The sequence below is a fragment of the Vigna radiata genome, chromosome 11 (genome assembly GCF_000741045.1).
Source record: "Vigna radiata var. radiata cultivar VC1973A chromosome 11, Vradiata_ver6, whole genome shotgun sequence".
NCBI lineage: Eukaryota > Viridiplantae > Streptophyta > Magnoliopsida > Fabales > Fabaceae > Vigna > Vigna radiata.
In genome coordinates, this window is record NC_028361.1 from 6,671,180 (window position 1) to 6,691,203 (window position 20,024).

The window sequence follows — 20,024 nt, forward strand, 5'->3', positions numbered from 1 at the left end:
GCATGTATCTTTTTAGTCATATGTAAGTCTCTATGAATTAGTGATCATAACAATATGTCTTTAACATTCTATCGATACTCTTGTGTGTGGATAGAGTCAAGTAAGGGAAACTAGTTAGTTTAGTGTGCATAAGTTTGATAAATTGGATGTTTTGCATGTTGATGATTGATTTTATTTTGAGAATGAAATTGGACTATTAGGATGAATCTCATTGGTGTGTATGACTTGTTTGACTTGTATTACTTGGTTGATTGTTTTTGACTCGATTATTTTTACTTGATTTAGACAATTTATAATTAATTTGAGCAATTAAATAAATTAGTAGAGTTTTAATGTTTAAAATTGTTTTAAACTAATGTACTGATAAATGAATATTTTATCTCCAAACTGGCGGGTAAGCACCAATTTGTACTGCTAAGTGTTGCAATTTGGGAATTCTTTCATATTAAGCAACAACACGACATACTGAATAATCTTCTTTTGTTTTTGATATTTATTCAATATAGAAGTTTATCAAAAAGTCAAAGTTGATGTTGAAAGTTTTGAGAAAAAAAAAAAAAAGTGATAAATAAGAGGCAGTTGGTAAAAAATAGATTTGGAGTAACGTATATTGAGAATATATATAAAAAAGAGTTTGGTTTGTTAGAGGAAAAGTTAGAGTGTTGTACTTTGAATTGTAGTTAAAAAATAACTTAACTTATTTGAAAATAGAAGTGTCAGTATATTATTAAAGAACAAAAATTATATAACTCTTCAATATGAGAAAATTAGAATTTCAAAAAGATCTCATCTTTCTCAAATTAAATACTTTTCGCATATTATGACATAAGAGACGGAGAACAAATTTCTTTTTCAACTTATATCGGACTTACTTTATTTATTTATATATATATATATATATATATATATATATATATATATATATATATATATATATATGATGGCCACAAGAATAAAGAATAATAAATTTTAATATATATGTTTCTTTACACAGGGGAAGATTGATGTGAACTATAAATAAATATGACCCTATAAACATGAATAAAATCTTTGACACGTCCCAGAAGAAGAATAATAAAAAGATACATTCTTTAACTAGGAAGTACACTTTATTTAGTGAATAGCGCGACCAATTAAAAACAAATAAAATCACTATAAATAATATTGATAATTATTATTTATTCTAACTTAATCAATGGAATGTTTTTTAGATATCATTTCCCATTTATGTGTTTAAGCCTTATTTATCTTATATATATCTTCTACAACCTTACAGTTTGAATAATTACGTATTAAATTATATGTAAAAAAGCAAAAACACACAGCAATATTTTTTATGAATTCGAACTTCTTTTCTTTAAAAATATTAACATTTTTAATTAAAAAAATTCTAATATCATATATAAATTTTATTCACAACAGTTAATATATATATTTTTACTTCTCTTTTTCAAAAATTAATAAGAGACATATTTACTAATTATATCTCTTAACATTTTTTTCATTTTTTTAAAATTATTACATATAAAGAGTGTTAAAGGATGTGTTGCTAAAGCATTATCTCCTCGTCTGCGCTGTCAACTCTTTCACATAGAACTAGGGTATGTTCTTTTGAACAAATTCTCTTGTTCATGAAGATTACCAAGAATGGATGAAGGGATTTTTTTGTTCGTTTTAATAGATTTGTGAGGAATGAAATGAGAGGATGTATGCGGATTGTTGCTTTTTTTCACCCCCCGTGCACTGTGAAGATTTGGAAGGAATGGTAGGTATTTTCATTTTTAACCTTTATAATTAACTTTCATACTTTTATAATAATAATAATAATATAAATAATAATAATAATAATAATAATAGTAATAATATAAATATTAAACTTAACTTTAAAATATTTATTAATTATTTTATCATTTTTAAAATATATTATTTCATTTTTAAAATATATTATTTTAATTATTTATTAATTTTTTATCATTTTATATTATTTTAATAACTAGGGATATTTTGGTAATCTTTAATTTATATCCATTAAACTAATTTTTTAAATCTGTCACATTAATTAAATCTTACACTAATTCTCACAAACTTTACCCTCAAATCCATTCTCAATTACCCACAAATCCACTCAAAAAAACAACAAAAATTCAAATCTACTCAAATCCACTCAAATCATCTCCCCTAAATCATCTCCCTCAAATCCTACCATAAGAACAAAGCATAAATCAACTATAGAAATAACTGAAATAGTTCTTTTGCATGTAGATTATGAAAAATAAATTTTAATTTTAAAGAATAGTTTTATTTTAAGCGACAAACCCAACGAACTTCCTATTTTATACCGAGAAAACATATTTAAAATTTATTTAAATTAAAAATTGTAATTCAAAACTAAAATAATATAATAATAAAATTGATAATTCAATAATATATATATATATATATATATATATATATATATATATATATATATATATATATATATATATATATATATATATATATATATATAAAGTCTTTAATGTAAGTCTGATGATAAAAGAAAAACCGTACACATAGGGTTTAGCACGATGTTGTACGAATCTATCTGTTGAAAATAAAATTCAATAAAAAGAAAAGAAAGGCTGATGTTAACCCACTTGTTGAGCCACAGGAACAGCCGTTCCATAATGTTTTAAGGACACGCCGATTTGACACGTGCAGCAGTCCCTCAAGTACACATGTCATACATCCCATGCTTATTATACAATGCACTCCTGCATTCACTATTCACACTCCCCTTCATCCCAACTATCTCTCGACAAACAAAATAAATAATTAATAATACAAAAGACAAAATCCACTGGAAATATGGGTATTTTCATTGATATAAGACATATCAAATGATCAATAAATAAATATTATAAACTATGATTGATTTTTGGACTTTTAAAAAATTGTGAGTTTTTTTTTTATTTTTTCCTACAAATTAGTAACAAGTGAAGTCGTAATAAGTTAATGTTTTTAATTAAATTCCCTTTTTTCTTTAATTTTTTACTGTGAAATAGTTATTATTAATTATCATATATAGTGAGATGAAAATAATAATAATTAGACACGAAAAGAAAAATATTAAATAATATAATTTTTTCAATAAATATTAATTATAAACATATTAGTTTTTATTAATAATAGTAGAATCGAATCCAAAAGATAATTTTTTCTCTTCTTTTCATTTCTTCGTCATCTCGTTACTATCAAATCAGACTTATAGTCTCTAGTTATGATATGACTACCTAGAAGTGTAAAGGTTATGGAGTAAAATATATTTAAATGAGTTTTTCAACAACAACTTAAAAAGATAAAAAAAAAAATGTATAATCTAAAACTTAACTTGTACATAAATTTTAGTGTAGTTTTTTCAGATTTTTTTTTTAAATTTATAATTAATATAATTTTAATTTTTTTAAAATATATATAATTTAACCCTTTTCTTATAAAAGTTTTCATTGGAAAGTTTGTCTGAAGATTTTTTTTATGATTTTCACTGTATACGACACATGTGGTCATAGAAGTAATCGGAACCACAGTGGACTGAAGCATCACATAATATTCTTTAATGCTAGAATAGGTTACTAGATGTAGAAAACAAGAACATAAAAGTCTTTAAACCTATTTACCTATTTAAATTTTACAGAATCTAAATTTTATATTAAACTCATAATAATATACAATTTAAATCATAGTATAAAGTATTTTTCTATTATTCAAGATTTGAAAAAAAAAAACACTACTGAATTAAAAAGTAAATAATAAATGCAATTTCTCATTTTCTTTTCCAATTTTCCTAGTTTAAACAAAATCTTGGTCAGCTGTCTTTTTTAGTGTGTGAACATCTTCCTACACCACCAACTTCATAATTTTTTCATACTTGAAAATATATTTACTATTTATATAATTATTTGACATAAATATTTTATTATTGGATTAAAAAAATGTAAATATTATTAAATAAGGGTTTGATTGCAGGGCCCACGAACTTTTACTTTTACTGGAACGAATGAGTGTTCCCACACCTCATTTACCCATAAAAGTTTGTCTATGTATATGTTGATGTCAGGTTTTTTGTAGCCTATTACTACCTACAACTACTTCTACTACCAAACATCTGTTCTATTCTACTGTTTCTTTTTCTTCTTTTCTTCTTTCTTCTTCAAATTCATTACCATATGAAGACGAGACACAACTTCCTTTAAACACCCTTCTCTGTTCTTCTTTCTTACCTTACTTGGTACCTGCAAAACCAAACCAAAACATCAAACATCTTTGTTTCTCTTTCTACAAACGTTTGGGATCACCAAATTTGTTAAGAATCGCTTCAAAAATTAGGGATTCACTTCAACCAAATCTTCCTAACTTATAATAATAATAATAATAATAATAATAGTAATTCATACATACTAACGAAACCTTTCACGTCAAGAATGGTGTGATTGATTGAGACCCATCGACCCATGCCATGCCACCACTATTAATGCACAGATGCTCAGAATCAATGTGAAGTAAAGACAGGCTCTTGTTTTAGAAAAATTATTTTATGTAGACGACTGAAATATAATATTAAATTTTGTTGGAACTGTGCTGCGTGTAAGATAGAGGTAAAGTAGAATTATAATATATAAATATACGTGTATTTTATTTTATAAATCAGTTAGGTTTAAAGTTTAACCTTAAAGAATTATAATTATGAGTTAAGTTTATTTTAATCAAATTTATTATTGTATTTTTATCAAATCATTTAATTTTATGATCAAGCATATACATTAATATGAATAATAATATATTAAAATTGTTAAGAAGTGGAGTTTAACCTTAACTCAACATTATAAAACTGATTTTTAAAGTGAAGTTTGAATCTCACTTATATATTATAAATTAGTTTATTTTTAGTTGATGTGAGATTTTTAATACATCTTCTCATGTCAAAAAATATACATGTTAAACATGAGATTATGAGTAATTCGATAATGATCCGATAACAGGTGAAATACTGTCCAACAAAAATCTCATTAAAATAAGCTCTAACCTAACTCTGATACCATGTTAAAGAATGAACTTTAAATCTAACTCAACCTCACAAATCAACTTTATAAGGTGAGGTCTACACCCCACTTATATATTAAAAATTCGTTTTATCAACGTGAAATTTGGAACAAAATTCTTATTCAAATAAAATATAATTAATTTATGGTATATATAAATTATTTTTATAAAATTTGAAAAAATAGTTTTGAAAAAAAAAAGGATGGAGTTTATTTTGATTTTTGAGGAGTTGTTTATGGTACCTTAGATTGGATTAGAATCAAATCTTTGGTGACAGGCATGTAATGGATATTTGTCAGGTAGCACAAGGCAATGTGGTATTGTCCAGTGGTATGAAAAGAGGAATTGGTTAGTAACTGAAGGAAGAGAATAGAAAGTTATAATAAGGGCATGGTGTCCTACGTGGTTCCGAGTAAAGGTCCTGATAGCTACTTCGAAAAGACCATTCTGTGTCTTATAACATCATTAAAGACCAACACTTGGCCATTCCACTTCTACCAACCCTTTTTACATCTTAACACATTTTTACTTTATTTCATTCAGATTCTACAACCTCTCTCAACTTACGATTTTAAGTTTTTTTAAAACTATAATTATCATAGAAAATTCAAACTCTTCAAATTATAATATTCATATCTTTTATGCAAAGCAAAAACTAGTTTTTAGATATAAATTCTCGTTCTTTTAAATTTAAACTTTATGTGAAATTTATTTTAATAAGATCAATTAAAATATATAAATATAAATATTAATTTATAAATTTGTTTTTTAAGGTTGAGTTAATATTTGTTAGGTTTAATGTTTCGGTAGGTCCTTATTTTCGTCCTGAATCTCAATTAGGTCTCTTTTTTTTTCGACTTCTCAATTAGGTCCTTATTTTTGTAAAATTGAATCAATTGAAGGTCTACCATCAAATTAAACAAACCGCCGTTTAAATTTACTGACGTGGCATTAAAAACGAATTTTATATTAAAAATTTGAATTACACAAGTGTGAATTCAAATTTAAGAAAGGGCAAAGTGGACAAAATCTAAAATTTACGTGCAGCCCCTAACTTCAATCTTCCATGTTCATTTCATTCAAAAAATTATATTATGTTCATCAGCATCCTTCCCAAATTCCATCAGCGTTTCCATATCCTTATCATACAGCGACACTCATTCTCCAACTGACAAAGTTGGACTACCAACTTATCAAACTCCAGTGCCAGTCTATGATTCTCCTCCACGAATTTCTTCAAAGCTTGTACTCGCTTCAAACTGCTCTAAAAAACCCAGAATTCCCATCATCAAATTTTCAAAAAACAAAAAATGAAAGATAAAGATTCAAAAGACCAGCCTTGCATAAAACAAAATCAAATGCAACCAAAACAAAAAGTAAAAAGCCTTCCAATTCCAACATTAATATACAACCACTACATGATTGGATTAATGTGAGTATTTCAACAATTTACTGAAGCTTCACAATTGAGATTTCCCAAATGCAGATTAAAAAACGATGATAAAAGCAAACAAAGAGGAGTGCACCTCACCTCGTCTACATTAAAGTCTCGATCAACTAACCGGTGTCCCGAGTTCCCCAATTCATAAACCCTAACGCTCCTTCGAGTTTCTTTCGACACTTTCGCGACGGCGGAGTCCAAATACTTGCGGAGGAGCATCCCTCCCATGATAAATCCCTTAATTTGCACTTCGATTGTCTCCGCCTCCAATCCAATCGACACACTCACCCAACAACAAAATTACAGATCATCCCTCCTTCTCATTTTTTTCCCAACGGACAATTTTAATCCTCTCCGATTTGGCGTGGCCGTTGTCATCAACGAGGCTAGCCGTCACCGCCACTGTCAGAAATCCTCTTGTTTGAAGGCAAATAGCGTATTGGGCTGCGACGGAGAAGAACAAAATGGAAAGGTGAGACCTTGAAGGAGATGTGAATGTTATTGATGGTGGCCAAGTCGTTGAAGGAGATGACGTTGAATGGAGGATGCAGATGATGTTGGCTGGCTTCATTACTGAGAAGGGGTTTTAGGGTTTTGAAAGAAAACGGGTTAATGGAAGAAGAAAAGAGGTTTGTCTTTTTTGCCCCTCTGAACACATTTGATTTAACTTTGCTTAATTATTTTTTAATATAAAAATTAATTCAAATTTATTTTTAATGCCACGTAAGATAAATTTAAACGGCCGTTTGTTTAATTTAACAGCAAGTCTCTAATTGCTTCAATTTTACAAAAATTAGGACCCAATTGAAAAGTTAAAAAAAAAAGGAAGGTAATTGAGATTCAGGACGAAAATAAGGACTTACGGATGCATTAAACCTAACAAATATTAACTCAACATGCATTAAACCTAACAAATAATATATAATATATTGTCATGAGATACTACTTATTTTAGTTAAGTTTGTTTTTTTACTGTGTATTAAAGGATTCAAGGAAGTGTAGTTGAATTTGAAGATATTTGTAAGTGTTGTTTTTAAAAAAAAAAATGAAAGTGATTGAAAATAAATTTGGAAGTAATGGTTGTAAATTTTTTAAAAAAAAAATTGATTGATAAACGATAGATTTTAAAAAATGTTATAATAAATAAAAAATAAAGATTATCATAATAGTTCTATAAAGTGATATTTATGAGTAGAATGTTTTTTTATTAAAATTATTTGAAATATTAAATTTTAATATTATTATTATGTTTTATTCATTATCACTTTGTGTTGTTATTTTTATTATGTGTTGATTTCTTTCTTGAAAACATGAATACTCTTTAAACCACTTTCTCCCTATTAATCCAGCTTATCTCAGCAACTCAAATATACTAACCATCCAACACATGAACACCACAAACAAAATAGAAAATCAACATGCAAAATTATACATAACGATTTAGGGCAATTCAGTAAAAATACCTACCAAAGTTTAATTTTCCTCAATTATCCTCTCATACCAAATATATCATCATTCACATCTCTCTCAATTTAGCTATTGCAAATACATGCAAATATGTGAAAAGAAATGTCAAATCAATCTTTACAATTTCATCTCCTATAACAATATATCTACAGCTGTCTTAATGTCTATTCTTTCAAATATATATATATATATATATATATATATATATATATATATATATATATATATATATATATATATATAATTGTAACATTCTTATTTAGATAATGAATTTATAATATATAAAAAATATATCTATCTTCAATAATTTTTTAATTTTGTTTTTTAATTTAAAATATTAAATTTTTATTTTTAATTTTTTAAATATTTATTATTATTATTATTAAATAAAGACAAAAAAGTAAAAAATAAAAAGAAAAAGAAAAAAAAATTAATGGGTTTTTTCAAAAGCCAGGAATTTACTTAACTAACTTTGAAAAATTAGTTAAGACTTCAATTACTTTTTAATTTTAATGATTTTCGAAATTCATAAAATTTTTAATTGATTTTCAAAAACTGTGATTATTAATGAAAGATATAATGTTTGAAAACTGAGGGTGTGTTCACTTGGGGGTGATTGGGGGAGATGATTTGAGGGAGAGTGATTGGGTGGATTTGAGGGGATTTGAGGGTGTTTTTTTTTGTGTTTATTTGAGTGGATTTGAAGGTAATTGAGAGTGAATTTAGAGGTAAAGTTTGTGAGAATTAGTGTAGGATTTGAATGATGTGACAGATAAAAAAAATATGTTTAATTGGTAGAAATTGAAGATTACCAAAATGCCCCTAGTTATTAATATAATATAAAATGATATTTGTTAATGTTATATTTGATTGTAAAAAATTTTATAAAGAGTTAAAAAATTAATATTAATTATTAAAATTAATTTTAATATTGTACAAAATTTTTATTTTAGTAAAATGAATTTATTTTTAATTGTAATATATTTTTATTTTCACAAAGAGAGGTTACACTATAATTAGATTAATTTTTATGTAAATTAAAAATCATTTTAATATTCTATCATTGAGATTTACTTTTTTTTTTACTTTTTTTTTATGTATTTCATTGTACCTTTTGACAATATAGTAAAAGCTAACTATAAGGTATGTGGTTATACGTATTACATTGAAGAATTTCATTTATAATTATTGAAACAATATCATATTATTTTTGATTTAATTAGTAACTTTGTATTGTGCAAAAGAAGATATTAAAAGAAGTTATTAAATAAATTGTGACTAATTCAATAAATTATAACAATCTTAAAAACAATGACAAGAGAATTTCAAGAGAGAAAGAAAACTGTAATTGGAATTGATGAATAAGGAAATTAATTATAAACTTCAATCCAAGCAAGGTTTTGTAAAGGCAAAATTAATCATCCTAACTAAGCACAGCATAAACAAACAACAACACTGTGAAGGAGAGAACCCACTCAATGTAGCTCTGCATGTGCCTCTTTCATCACCTCGTAGCTTTGCATGTGCCTCCTTCATCACCTCCCACCGTTGCTGCAACATAAAAATGTAGTATTACAATGTTCAAGTGAGCATCACTCCATTCGAAATCCACATCAATGCCTCCTCCTTCACCAACCTTTCCCACATCAGTGCCTTCTTTTTTCAAAGTGGAAATAATAAGCAAGAAGGAAATAGATCAAAGATATTACACACTAAAGAAAATATGAAACAGATTTCCTTCGTGCACTGCTATGACGGCCATGGAGCTACTATCCATTCACCACCATCAACCTCCATGTGATGCTCGCTGCATCCTCTACCACCATGGAGACCTCCCTCCATCGTCTCGCACAACTTCGTCCTCCCTGCATCGTCCACCACTACAGAGAGCATCGTCCACCATGACGGAGATCTCATCGTCGCTGCGTCGTCCACCTTCAGGGTTCCAGTTGACGCCTTCCAACGTTGCATCGTCCATCGTGGTCCATCATTGCAACTCCACCGTCGTGAATATGCCTGAGTTTGATGTTTGTCATAGAAGTGTATCCGGATACGCTGGGGCTGTAACTGGATACAGCTGGGTGTTGATGTTTGTCATAGAAGCGTATCCGGATACGCTGGTGCTGTAACCGGATACAGCTGCATCCATCTTCTTTCAGAGGTCGCTTCTTCTTCTTCTTCTTCTGCAGTTTCTTTGATTCAATCACCTCCTTTCTTCATCTTCACTATTCCATGGCTGAATCACGCAGAACGTAGGAATCTGCACTGTTGAATCGTAGTCTTGCGAATACACAGTGAAATTACTTAGTGCAAGTGGCTGAGGGCAACGCAAAATTCTTTAAAATCATGAGGGCATTTTAGACTTTGCGTGATAGATCCCTCCAAATCTTCGCGTTTCAGCGGGTGAATGAATAGTGTAGTAATCTCGCAATTACGTTCAAATCATCACCCGCAATTCTATCAAAGTGAACACGTTTTTTTCTAAATTACTCGCTCGCAGAATACCGTGAATAGTAAATTACTTCGAAATGAACACAGTGTGAGAGATGGATGAAGAACTACTATAAGGAAGAAATTGCTATCAATGTACCATGAAAGTGTGACATGATTGGTAAACGACATTATCTCTTAAACATGTGGTCGATTATTTTAGTTATACTCATAATACAATATTTAATATATAATAATGTAAATAAATCGGTGTATATTGATTTTCAACAATTATAAATACTAGTTAATATTTTTATCTATACCTCTAGAACACGGTTTTGTTGCTGATTTGTTATTGAAATTAAAAATGTACTTGTTGATAAATACATACAAAAAGCAAAACTAGTTATTTTTCTCTCTCCAATATTTTTTTTACATCAATTTATAGGATTCATCTTTTAAGTTCTGTTGCTTCTCATTGAGTGTAATAAGTGGATTTTTTTTGCTTTTTTTTTTTTTTATAAATCTAGCTAATAATAACATTTTAAATATTAGAAAAATAATAATAGAAGGAATGTTGTACAATTGCTTGAAAGGTGTTGTTATACTGGACTAACTTGAGAAATTGCATAATTATTGTTTAATGTTTTTTTTTAATATTAGTTTTTGTTTATGTTGCGAATTTGAAATTTTGTTTAACGTTATTATCTATTGCATTCTTCGACTTTTTCATTTTTTAATATTTTAACTTTTTCTTGATGTTTTTTAAATGTCTAGAAAAACATAAAACTTTTTATTATTAATCGTCCGTGTAACATCCCAATAAATATAACCAAAGTTATAATTCATTTTCAGGAGTCAACATGAACAATAAAGGAGAACAGTAGTGAATAAGCCGAGAGGTAAAAGAGATAGGAGAATAGCATAAAAAAATTAAAACTGTACAACAATTACATTAATACAATATTTACAGAATAGACCGAACGGTCTTAGTTAGAGTTCATTGACCTAACGACCAATCATCAAAAGAACTAGAATGAAAGAAACTATCCTAAGGACCGGACGGTCCTGCAAAACTCTCAGGCATGGCCTCCACGAGGAACTCGGCCTGCACGACATTCTCCAGAGTGTCTTTCAGGGTAGCTTCCAAGGTATCCTCTGCTCACATCCAAAAGGATGATCATGGCCACGAAAAGAATAACTGAACGGTTGAATACCGAACATCAACATAGACAAAGACACAACAAATAAGGGTAAGCTTATGTAAATTTAATTTATCATTACGTTATACAAGTAAACATACAAACTCAAACCAATCAATCATGCAAGCATACAATTTCAATACATGCATACTATATTCCTTAATCATGACCGACCACTAAGACACTGTCTGGACGGTATGAACATGTAGCTCGGTCGTCCCTAGCACCCGGTGTGGTGTAGTAACTGCTTTTCCTTATCAGCTGCCACCCGAGGTTAGTCCTCTAACGGTTATCTATTCATATAACCGCGGACCTCCTGCCATTCCCACACATGAGTGACCTTTCTCTACCTGAGAAAGCGCCCTCACGGAATATCAGGATCAGGACGACACCTGAGTCATTCCCACGTTCATACTTTACCAATCATTACCAATTCATGAGACATTCCTCCAGTGGAATTCCCTTACTTAGCCAAATTCAATAAAGGTTCGTTATTACTTCCAAGTTGTTAGGGTGTTGAGAGAAGTACCAGATATCCCATACTGAATTATAAATAATAGTGACCGAACGGTTTAATCGAAATGGGAAACTGAGTATCAAGAATTCAAGTAAGTGGCCGGATGGTCATATCAAAGGTAAGACTGGATAACAGAAGAATGTCAAATGGTTGATAGGATGGTTTGGCAAAGAATGAGACCATAACTCAAGGATTGACTATAAATGATAGTCATCCGAACGGTTTGGCAAGTGTATCATAAAATAGGCACTAATAATGGTCGAAGGTTGGTCTATGACCAAACACTTATCAGACCGGACGAATTGAGAAAGAAGAAACTCTTTAAAGGAGTAAAAGGACTTTAGTCAAGTAAACTGAATGTCTCAATAATTAAAGGTTCACTAGACCATTTAGTCATTAAGTGACCGGACGGTATCAAAGGAAGAATATTAGATTTGCAAATTTTATAATTTGAGTGTCAGCCTAAGGCCGAACACTTGGAAAGCCGAACGCTTGGTTTATGACCAGCGTTCCTAAATAGCTATTGATAAAACACTTAGAGAAAACCAACTAAGTTTAGTAATCACACTAGGCCAATTAGTCCAAACAGACCGAACGGAAAAGGGAGGACCGAACGGTCCTAATGACCTTCGATCTCAGATTCATATTTTCTCTAAGTTTTCATACGTACTCTTATCAGTGCAGAATTCATAATTCATACTTATCATACAACAACATACCATATCTCAATCATAAGAAATCAAGAAGCATACTTTAGATATCAAACATACATTAAATCAGGCATACATTCAAACCATACAGAGAAATTATAATTAAACTTTATAAGCTTCCCTTACCTCTAATTCCAGCTAAGACTTTGAAAGTAGGTTGGTAGGTACTATTCTTCTAAGTTTCCCAAGGTCAGGTGCAAACTCGAAACCGGACGGTTCAAGTGAAAGAGGAGACCACCAGGAGTCTTCAAGTGTGATCTGAAGGGTGATCGGAACAGTAGATTGGTTAGAATTTTAGAGAGAAGGTTGGGAGGTTTAGAGAGAAGGAGGAGAGTTTGATATTTTCAGAAAGTTGGGTTTAAGGAAGAAGAAGAAGATTGCATGGAAAAGTGGCGTCAGGTTTCATTCTTACCTTAAATACTGCCTCCATTCCGAACGGTCGGCCAACTCCCAGCATGACACCTGACCTCCACTTTCTGGGTTCACTGCTCTGCTGCTACATGGATCACGAAGGAAGGGAATTAAAAGTTTGGCAGAGTTTGTCTTCCACTCACCAGAGGAAAACCAGACGGTTGACACATGTACCCACTAAGGAGGGGTATTTAAATGGGGTGTGACAGTCCGACTAAGGTTAAGTGGAAGGATAAGTCTGATTAATATATCTAAACAAATGAATAATGCTTATTTATACTGTAAGATGAATTTGGGACACTGTAAACAAAACAAGTGAAAAAAATTAGCGCAAATTTAAGTAATTGGATAATATTAAAATTAAAATACCATTTTTTTCAATTCTCAACAAATTGTGGTACTAAATTTAATTATTTAATTTTTATTTCCTTTCCATCAGCTATTTACTTCCCAATCCCAAGGAGACGACTTAACAACTCACTCTCCAACCCTTCTCTTGTTTCCGTTGAGCTTCGTCTCATCCTAAAACCTATGTTCTTTCACCAACCTAACCCAATATATATTTCCTCCAGCCCAGTTTCAAGCGTGTCACCCTGTTCAAACATAACCTTCTTTTTCTCCACTTCCCACAATTGTATCACGCATGGCAAATTTATCATCCTTTTTTCAACTGTTAATATTCTAGCGAAATCTACTCTAGATAAACACGTTGGAAACAATGCAAAATTCAATTAATGTATATAGACATACACATATTAATCAGTTCTTACCATCTCATCGTCTTCGTCGCTTCCTCCAGTCGAATACATTGGAATGGAGATTTTTTTTAACCACATCGACATGTCAATTGCTCAATTAAGAGGGGAAAATGAAGAGGCGGCGTGAACGGGAATGATCGATCAAATAAAGTTCGTAATCCATGCAACTTCATATCATAAATCTAAACAGAAAAATATTATACAGCTGTACCTGTATAATTAAAGTCTTAAATGACCCCACAGGGACCACTTGCGGGTTCGGAATTTTGGCGAGTTTTAACAGAAAAAGAAAAAATATAAATAGCAATGTCATAGCAGATATGATGTAACGGAAGATATTATGGCAAGTGACATGAAGCAATCACACTTTAAAGTGGTGGTAGTAGCAGCTCCAGCGGCAGAAAGCTATATTTGCTCTTCCATCAGCGGGGGCAGGTAGCTATCAAAAACATTCAACACCCGTGTCATGAGTGAACTTGATAAAACACATGCTCCTAAAACTGGTGGTGGTGGCAGAGCTGACCCCAGAGATTTTAAAAAGCAGCTGAGGGGGCAGTCGGGAACACAGACAAAAATTCCCCATATTGAAGCAAATATTTCCCCCGTAAGAGTGACAACATTATACCCATAAAGAAATTTAGTATTCACAAGAGTCGTGCAACTAGCTCTCCACAAACAAAAATAAACATTAAATAAAAAGAAAAAGTCTTTTCTGTACTTTTTTTGCTGAGAGGGGAGAGGAAGCTGTTACCGTTTTTTTTTTCTGTTTTATACGATGTATTTTTCTTCCGTTTCTCAATCATATTTATCCTAAATATGTCTCGAGCAATCATTTCCCATTGTGCCATAAGTAAAGACTTAGACCATTCTTAGAATCCTGCTTCACGTGTCCCTCTTAATAAGAGCTCTTCAAAAACACACAAAGTGCGAATGCACATCTAAAACTCTAATTTCTTGCTGGAATGGAGTGATGTGAACCTTGAATTCCTACTTGACCGGTACCCTCACCAGTGGAGAGCTGCAATGGACTACTCAAATCCCCAAATGTAGATCTATGTTGTGAAGTATCAGGTAGACCCTCTAGTCCTCCTGGACCATCATAGTTACTAGTCTCCAAAGCAATATTGTGTACTTGTTCTGCCAGCATGTCCGGATTCGACTCTTCAGGGATTGGAACATTAGAAAACTGAACAGGAGGCATGAGCCATCTCCTCCAATCATTTCGTCTCCTTATTTTGTCACCCTATAATAAAATGATAGTGAGAAATTTTAAAACAGCTTTAATAAATGATAGAATAAAGCAAAAAAGAAAAATAACTTTTTACTAAATACTATAACAATGAAATCATGTCTACAATCAAACTCAAATCTCGAGACAATATTCAAAGAAATACCTGCACCTCAACAGCAGATGAATTTCGAACAGCCTCTAATATAATCTGGATATTGTCAGTCAAGTACAGAACCTGACAGATAAAAATATTCATCATCATCACTGGGTAAACACTATGCGACAACTTAATGCTACAAATAACTCAGCGTTATGGGAAAATATTCATCATTGAGTGGTGACTATCAAATTAAGTCCGTAATTGGATAAAGAAATAATGCTACAACTCAAGTAGGAGAAATTATTAAATCAATGCATCACTGGAACAACAATATTACAAATTTTGTATGATAATTGAAGAACTGCAACACTAAAACAGTGACCATTACAAAGTACTAAAATTGGAGTTCAAACAGCATCTGACATAATATGTGCATATTGTAAGTCAAATGCATAAACCAGAGAGGAAAAAAAAATCATCATTGGTAACAAATAAGGCCACAACGCGCATCCAAACAGAAGATATTTAAACGAAAGCATAACTTGAACTGAAGCAATACGAAATTAATTTGATATTCAACACTAAACTAGTCACCAATACAAACTTCGAAAACTATAAAATAAAAGTCATTATACTCTAAACAATCACGCATTCACTACCCATTGCTATTTCACCTGTCAGTCATAATTAAGATTTAAGATTCTAGATGTTTAGTGAGATCAACTTCTGCATACACCAAAGAGTAAAATGTTTCAAGTTTTAGCCAAAAGGGAAAAAAGTCTAGACCAAATATACATTGAAAGTAATTATATCGATTAAAATATAACCAATCTAAGGTAACAGTGTCTCCAAGTCAACGTACATTTCCCACCACTAGACATACATCTTTAAGGATGAAAAATAATTCGGAACTAAAGTTTGAATATTATAATTTTCACCTCTTTTCTGTTCTATTGGATTTAAAAATCAATACTCTTTCCCTGTATTATGCATAACTTCAACTTGACTATCAAACTCACGCTTTCATTTCCACTATCCTTTTTATTTGAGAATCAACACAAGCAAACAATTTATGTGTCAGCACATGATATAAATGGTGCTGTTAAAAAAATGATATAAAGGGTTAAGAAAAAAGACTTGGATTACGGAGAGAATAAGGCTTTAGTAAAATAATGGAGCAACAATAAGCTTTTTATTTATTTAACCAGAACCTAACTTAACATTTAAAACATATCCTATCCATATGTTTAAAATTTTATGTAAAGTAACTTCTTTTTTTCCAAGTTAATTTTTTAATACACAACGTAATTGATCAAAACATGAGTCCACATCCCTTAAACAGAACATCATTACACGAGTCCATAATTGTTCAAAAAATTAGTGTAGGACTGACCTTGAAAAAAAAAAAGATCAAAGACCAAAACTTGAATCCCCAAAACTATAAGGACTAACTACCAGAAAAATTAAACTAGTACAGTGTAGGGTGCTAAAATCCTAGCACTTACAATGTACACATTGTTACTTCAATGATTTTAATGCAAAAACTTGATTTAGAGTCATCTTTTTCCTTAGTCGTTGAACATACTTTCTACTGAAATGGTGCAAACTGTGCAACCATATACATGCTACCAATATTTGTCATCCCACGAATGTATGGAATGGGCAACTAAGCAAAGACGTAATTTGATCAAATTAAGAACACTCCGGCTGTCTTTTACAGGATTGAAAGATCGTATAATAGCCAAGAAACATGCCAATCAATCAATCCAGTAGAAGACGTGTGGTCATTAGATACAATTTAATACATCTACACTAAAGTAGGATAATCATTATACGTTTTTCAAAAGCATATATTTTACGAGTCAGTGAAACAACAAAACAATCTATCTATTTCTCCTTCATAACTCACTTTGTTGAAGCCTGCAATTAATTTAATGGGAACCCAGCCCTGGTCATCCATGTTCTGCCGCAAGAACGTATCTTTAATTAAATTCTCATTACTGCGATAGACAAGTTTTTGTACAACTACAGTCAGCTTCCGGAACCGATTAAAGACAACAAACTAACAAAAGCAAAACACCGAAAGACCAAAGTAAAAACAGTACCTAAAATAGTAGTCAATCTGGGTGACTATCTTATTCTGCAACTGAGGGTCAGGACCTGTAAAGAACAGGGGATGATGTGGCATGGGAGGCACAAAAGGAACACTTCTGAGTGAATCTGGGGGTGGAGGTGGAGCTGCAACAAACACCACCGGAGGTGACAGTTCTGGAAATGAATACAGTCATCAGAGCATGTTCTATGTTGAAAGAAATCACCATGAGATTAATACACCATACCATGGAATCCAATATGGCCACCAAAAGGCCGCATTGGTGATGGATGAAAAAACTGAGTAGAGTTAGGAGGCGGAGGTGGCCGTATAAATCTTGGAACAACTCTTGGAGGCACATTGGTATCTCTACTGCCAAAACTTCTATTATTATTCCATTCTTGGCGCCTGTTCCCATAGTTATGATGGTGAGAACCATCTCCGCGCTGATGTGGGCCACCATTACGATTTCTAAACGAATTACGCTGCTGCGGATGATCATTGGACACAAATCCACTTCTCTGTGTGTGGTCCTTTGGAGAGGAGTTATGGGACCCAGTTGCAGCTACCGAAGCCTGGGGCACAGACTGTTGTGGGTGGCCACCATTAGAAGAAGCATTTGAACTGTGATTTTTCACTGATTTCTGCCGAGTTGACGCCACACTGTTGGTACTCTCGGTGCTTGTATTATCACTGACTTCCCTCTGTAGAGAGGAGGAAGAAGACGCGCTTCCCAAAACCTGCAATCAGCACTTAACAATAGCAATGTCCATGCACATACACACTAACCATATACGCCAACAAAGTTCACAGTCCATCTAGTTGTTAATACACAAACTAATCCAGTACCATTTTCCACACACTTCAAGCAGGCACATACATGCATTTTCCAAATTGTACCACATAACTACCTCTGTATATTAGTGTGATCAAGCCACTTAACACCATCAGAACACACAAAAAATCAATTCAACAACGCTACAGAAAAACTAGCTCCAACTGTATGGAACACTATAAATTGCAGCAATTTTTTAATCATTAAAATTATTATTAAAATAATAGAAACAATAGATTGAATGGCGTAAGAACAAAACCTGCAACTGTGGCACAGAAGATCCATCCAACAAACCCTTCGCCGATTCCGATTTCATTGCAGCTCTTGTTGACACCGACAACGCCGGCCACGAAAGCGCGTCAATCACAGGCTGAGCCTCGGAAGCCGCCGCGCCATTAGTAGAAGGCTTGTTCCAAACAGGCCTCTTCGCTGCGCCGCCATTGTCTGAACTCTCCACGGCGGAACTAAAATCGTCCACCGCCGAGACAGTGGAATGGAAAGCCTCCGTCACCTGATACGGCGCGGCGGGAGATGACGACGGAGGCACCGCAACAGGCTCCGATTCGCCGCGCACAACTTGGTTCCACGGCGAAGAAGCACTCAGGCGCCCCGCGCGGCGCGATTGGTGGTTATCGGAGGAATGGCGAGGGGAATGGTTACCGGTCATAGCCATAAAAAAACGTTTAGGGTTAATATCTCAGTGGACAAGTTGATCGACGAGACGAAGAGGATTCGATTCACGGAGAGTGTTGGCTGCGATTTACACGAACGCCCAGAGCGAAATGCACTAGATTAGGGTTCCAAAAATTGTGCGATCTGATCGCAAGGTAGAAGAACTTTGGTTCGTTTGTGTGCGTGGAAGAAAAGAATGCGTTTCAGACGAAAGATTGTTGCGCAACGCTTCGGATGCCAGGTTTTCTCCTTCTGCAACGCGCGAGATTACGGAAATGCCCCCGCGTTATTTCCATTCTCTTTCCGTTACGACTTTCGCTTTTGGCGTCCTAGCTCAGTTACTCTGACTGCCGTTAAATTTCCCACTCTCTCTCTCTCTCTCTCTCTCTCTCTCTCTCTCTCTCTCTCTCTCTCTCTCTCTCTCTGCGTCTTTTTCTGTCCCAAACCCAATTAGACCTGCGCGCCTTAATTAAAAAAAATAAAAAATTAGTATCATACATAGCTACCATTTGCTTGCATAACCATTAAATCAATTAATTTAATCACTCAGCTAATATTGTTACTTTTTTTCAACTATGGCCACAAAAAGGTGTTCGCATTTTCCACGTAGCTTTAGTCCGAAGAAAAAGCTAAGCCTAATAACATGCTACTGCACTCATAATTTCCCAGTAACGTACAATTAAATTAAATAATTCATTTTTTTTATTTATTTTAATCAATTCTACTAACATAATTAACTGGTAACTTGTCATCATTCTTTGTCATGTTTGTATAATTAACTTTTTTTTTTTGGTTGAAGGAGATCACAGTAAATTTACAAGTGTTTTCAACGTGACTTTTGTGTTTTATTTTACTTTGCTGTGACTTTTGAAGTATTTATGACACAACGTGGTCCTATGAAAACACCAAAAAAACTGTTAACTTTATAGACTGAAATATGGGCACACAAACCTAACAAAACCACCTTGCGAATGTGTCCACTAAAGAAAAATAATAATAATTTAACATCATTTGGTAAGTTTTTCATAGTAAAATAATGATAAAAAAATAATTTGTTTTATTTGTAAAAGAAAAAAAAG

The 20,024-nt window shown here is 32.1% G+C and overlaps 1 protein-coding gene and 1 long non-coding RNA gene across 3 annotated transcripts; both read right to left on the minus strand.

Moving 5' to 3' along the window:
- Positions 1 to 11,417: 11,417 nt before the first annotated feature.
- Positions 11,418 to 13,556, minus strand: LOC111242766. Its single transcript, XR_002670062.1, has 3 exons — positions 13,259 to 13,556; positions 12,973 to 13,104; positions 11,418 to 11,618 (listed from the first exon to the last, which is right to left on the minus strand). It is a non-coding gene; the product is annotated as an uncharacterized LOC111242766 (long non-coding RNA).
- A 605-nt stretch (positions 13,557 to 14,161) lies between these two features.
- Positions 14,162 to 19,313, minus strand: LOC106777851 (la-related protein 1C). 2 transcript variants are annotated; one of them, XR_001376990.2, is made up of 7 exons: positions 18,533 to 19,313; positions 17,686 to 18,178; positions 17,452 to 17,614; positions 17,256 to 17,346; positions 15,410 to 15,481; positions 14,767 to 15,258; positions 14,162 to 14,454 (listed from the first exon to the last, which is right to left on the minus strand). XR_001376990.2 is itself a non-coding variant. In XM_014665652.2 (6 exons), exons 1-6 carry the CDS (start codon positions 18,944 to 18,946, stop codon positions 14,962 to 14,964), a joined length of 1,530 nt encoding a protein of 509 aa, XP_014521138.1. In that variant the 5' UTR covers positions 18,947 to 19,313; the 3' UTR covers positions 14,162 to 14,961. The 2 variants fall into 2 exon arrangements, 1 of the variants encoding a protein (XP_014521138.1); XM_014665652.2 differs by having other exon boundaries at positions 14,162 to 15,258.
- Between the last annotated feature and the right edge of the window lie 711 nt (positions 19,314 to 20,024).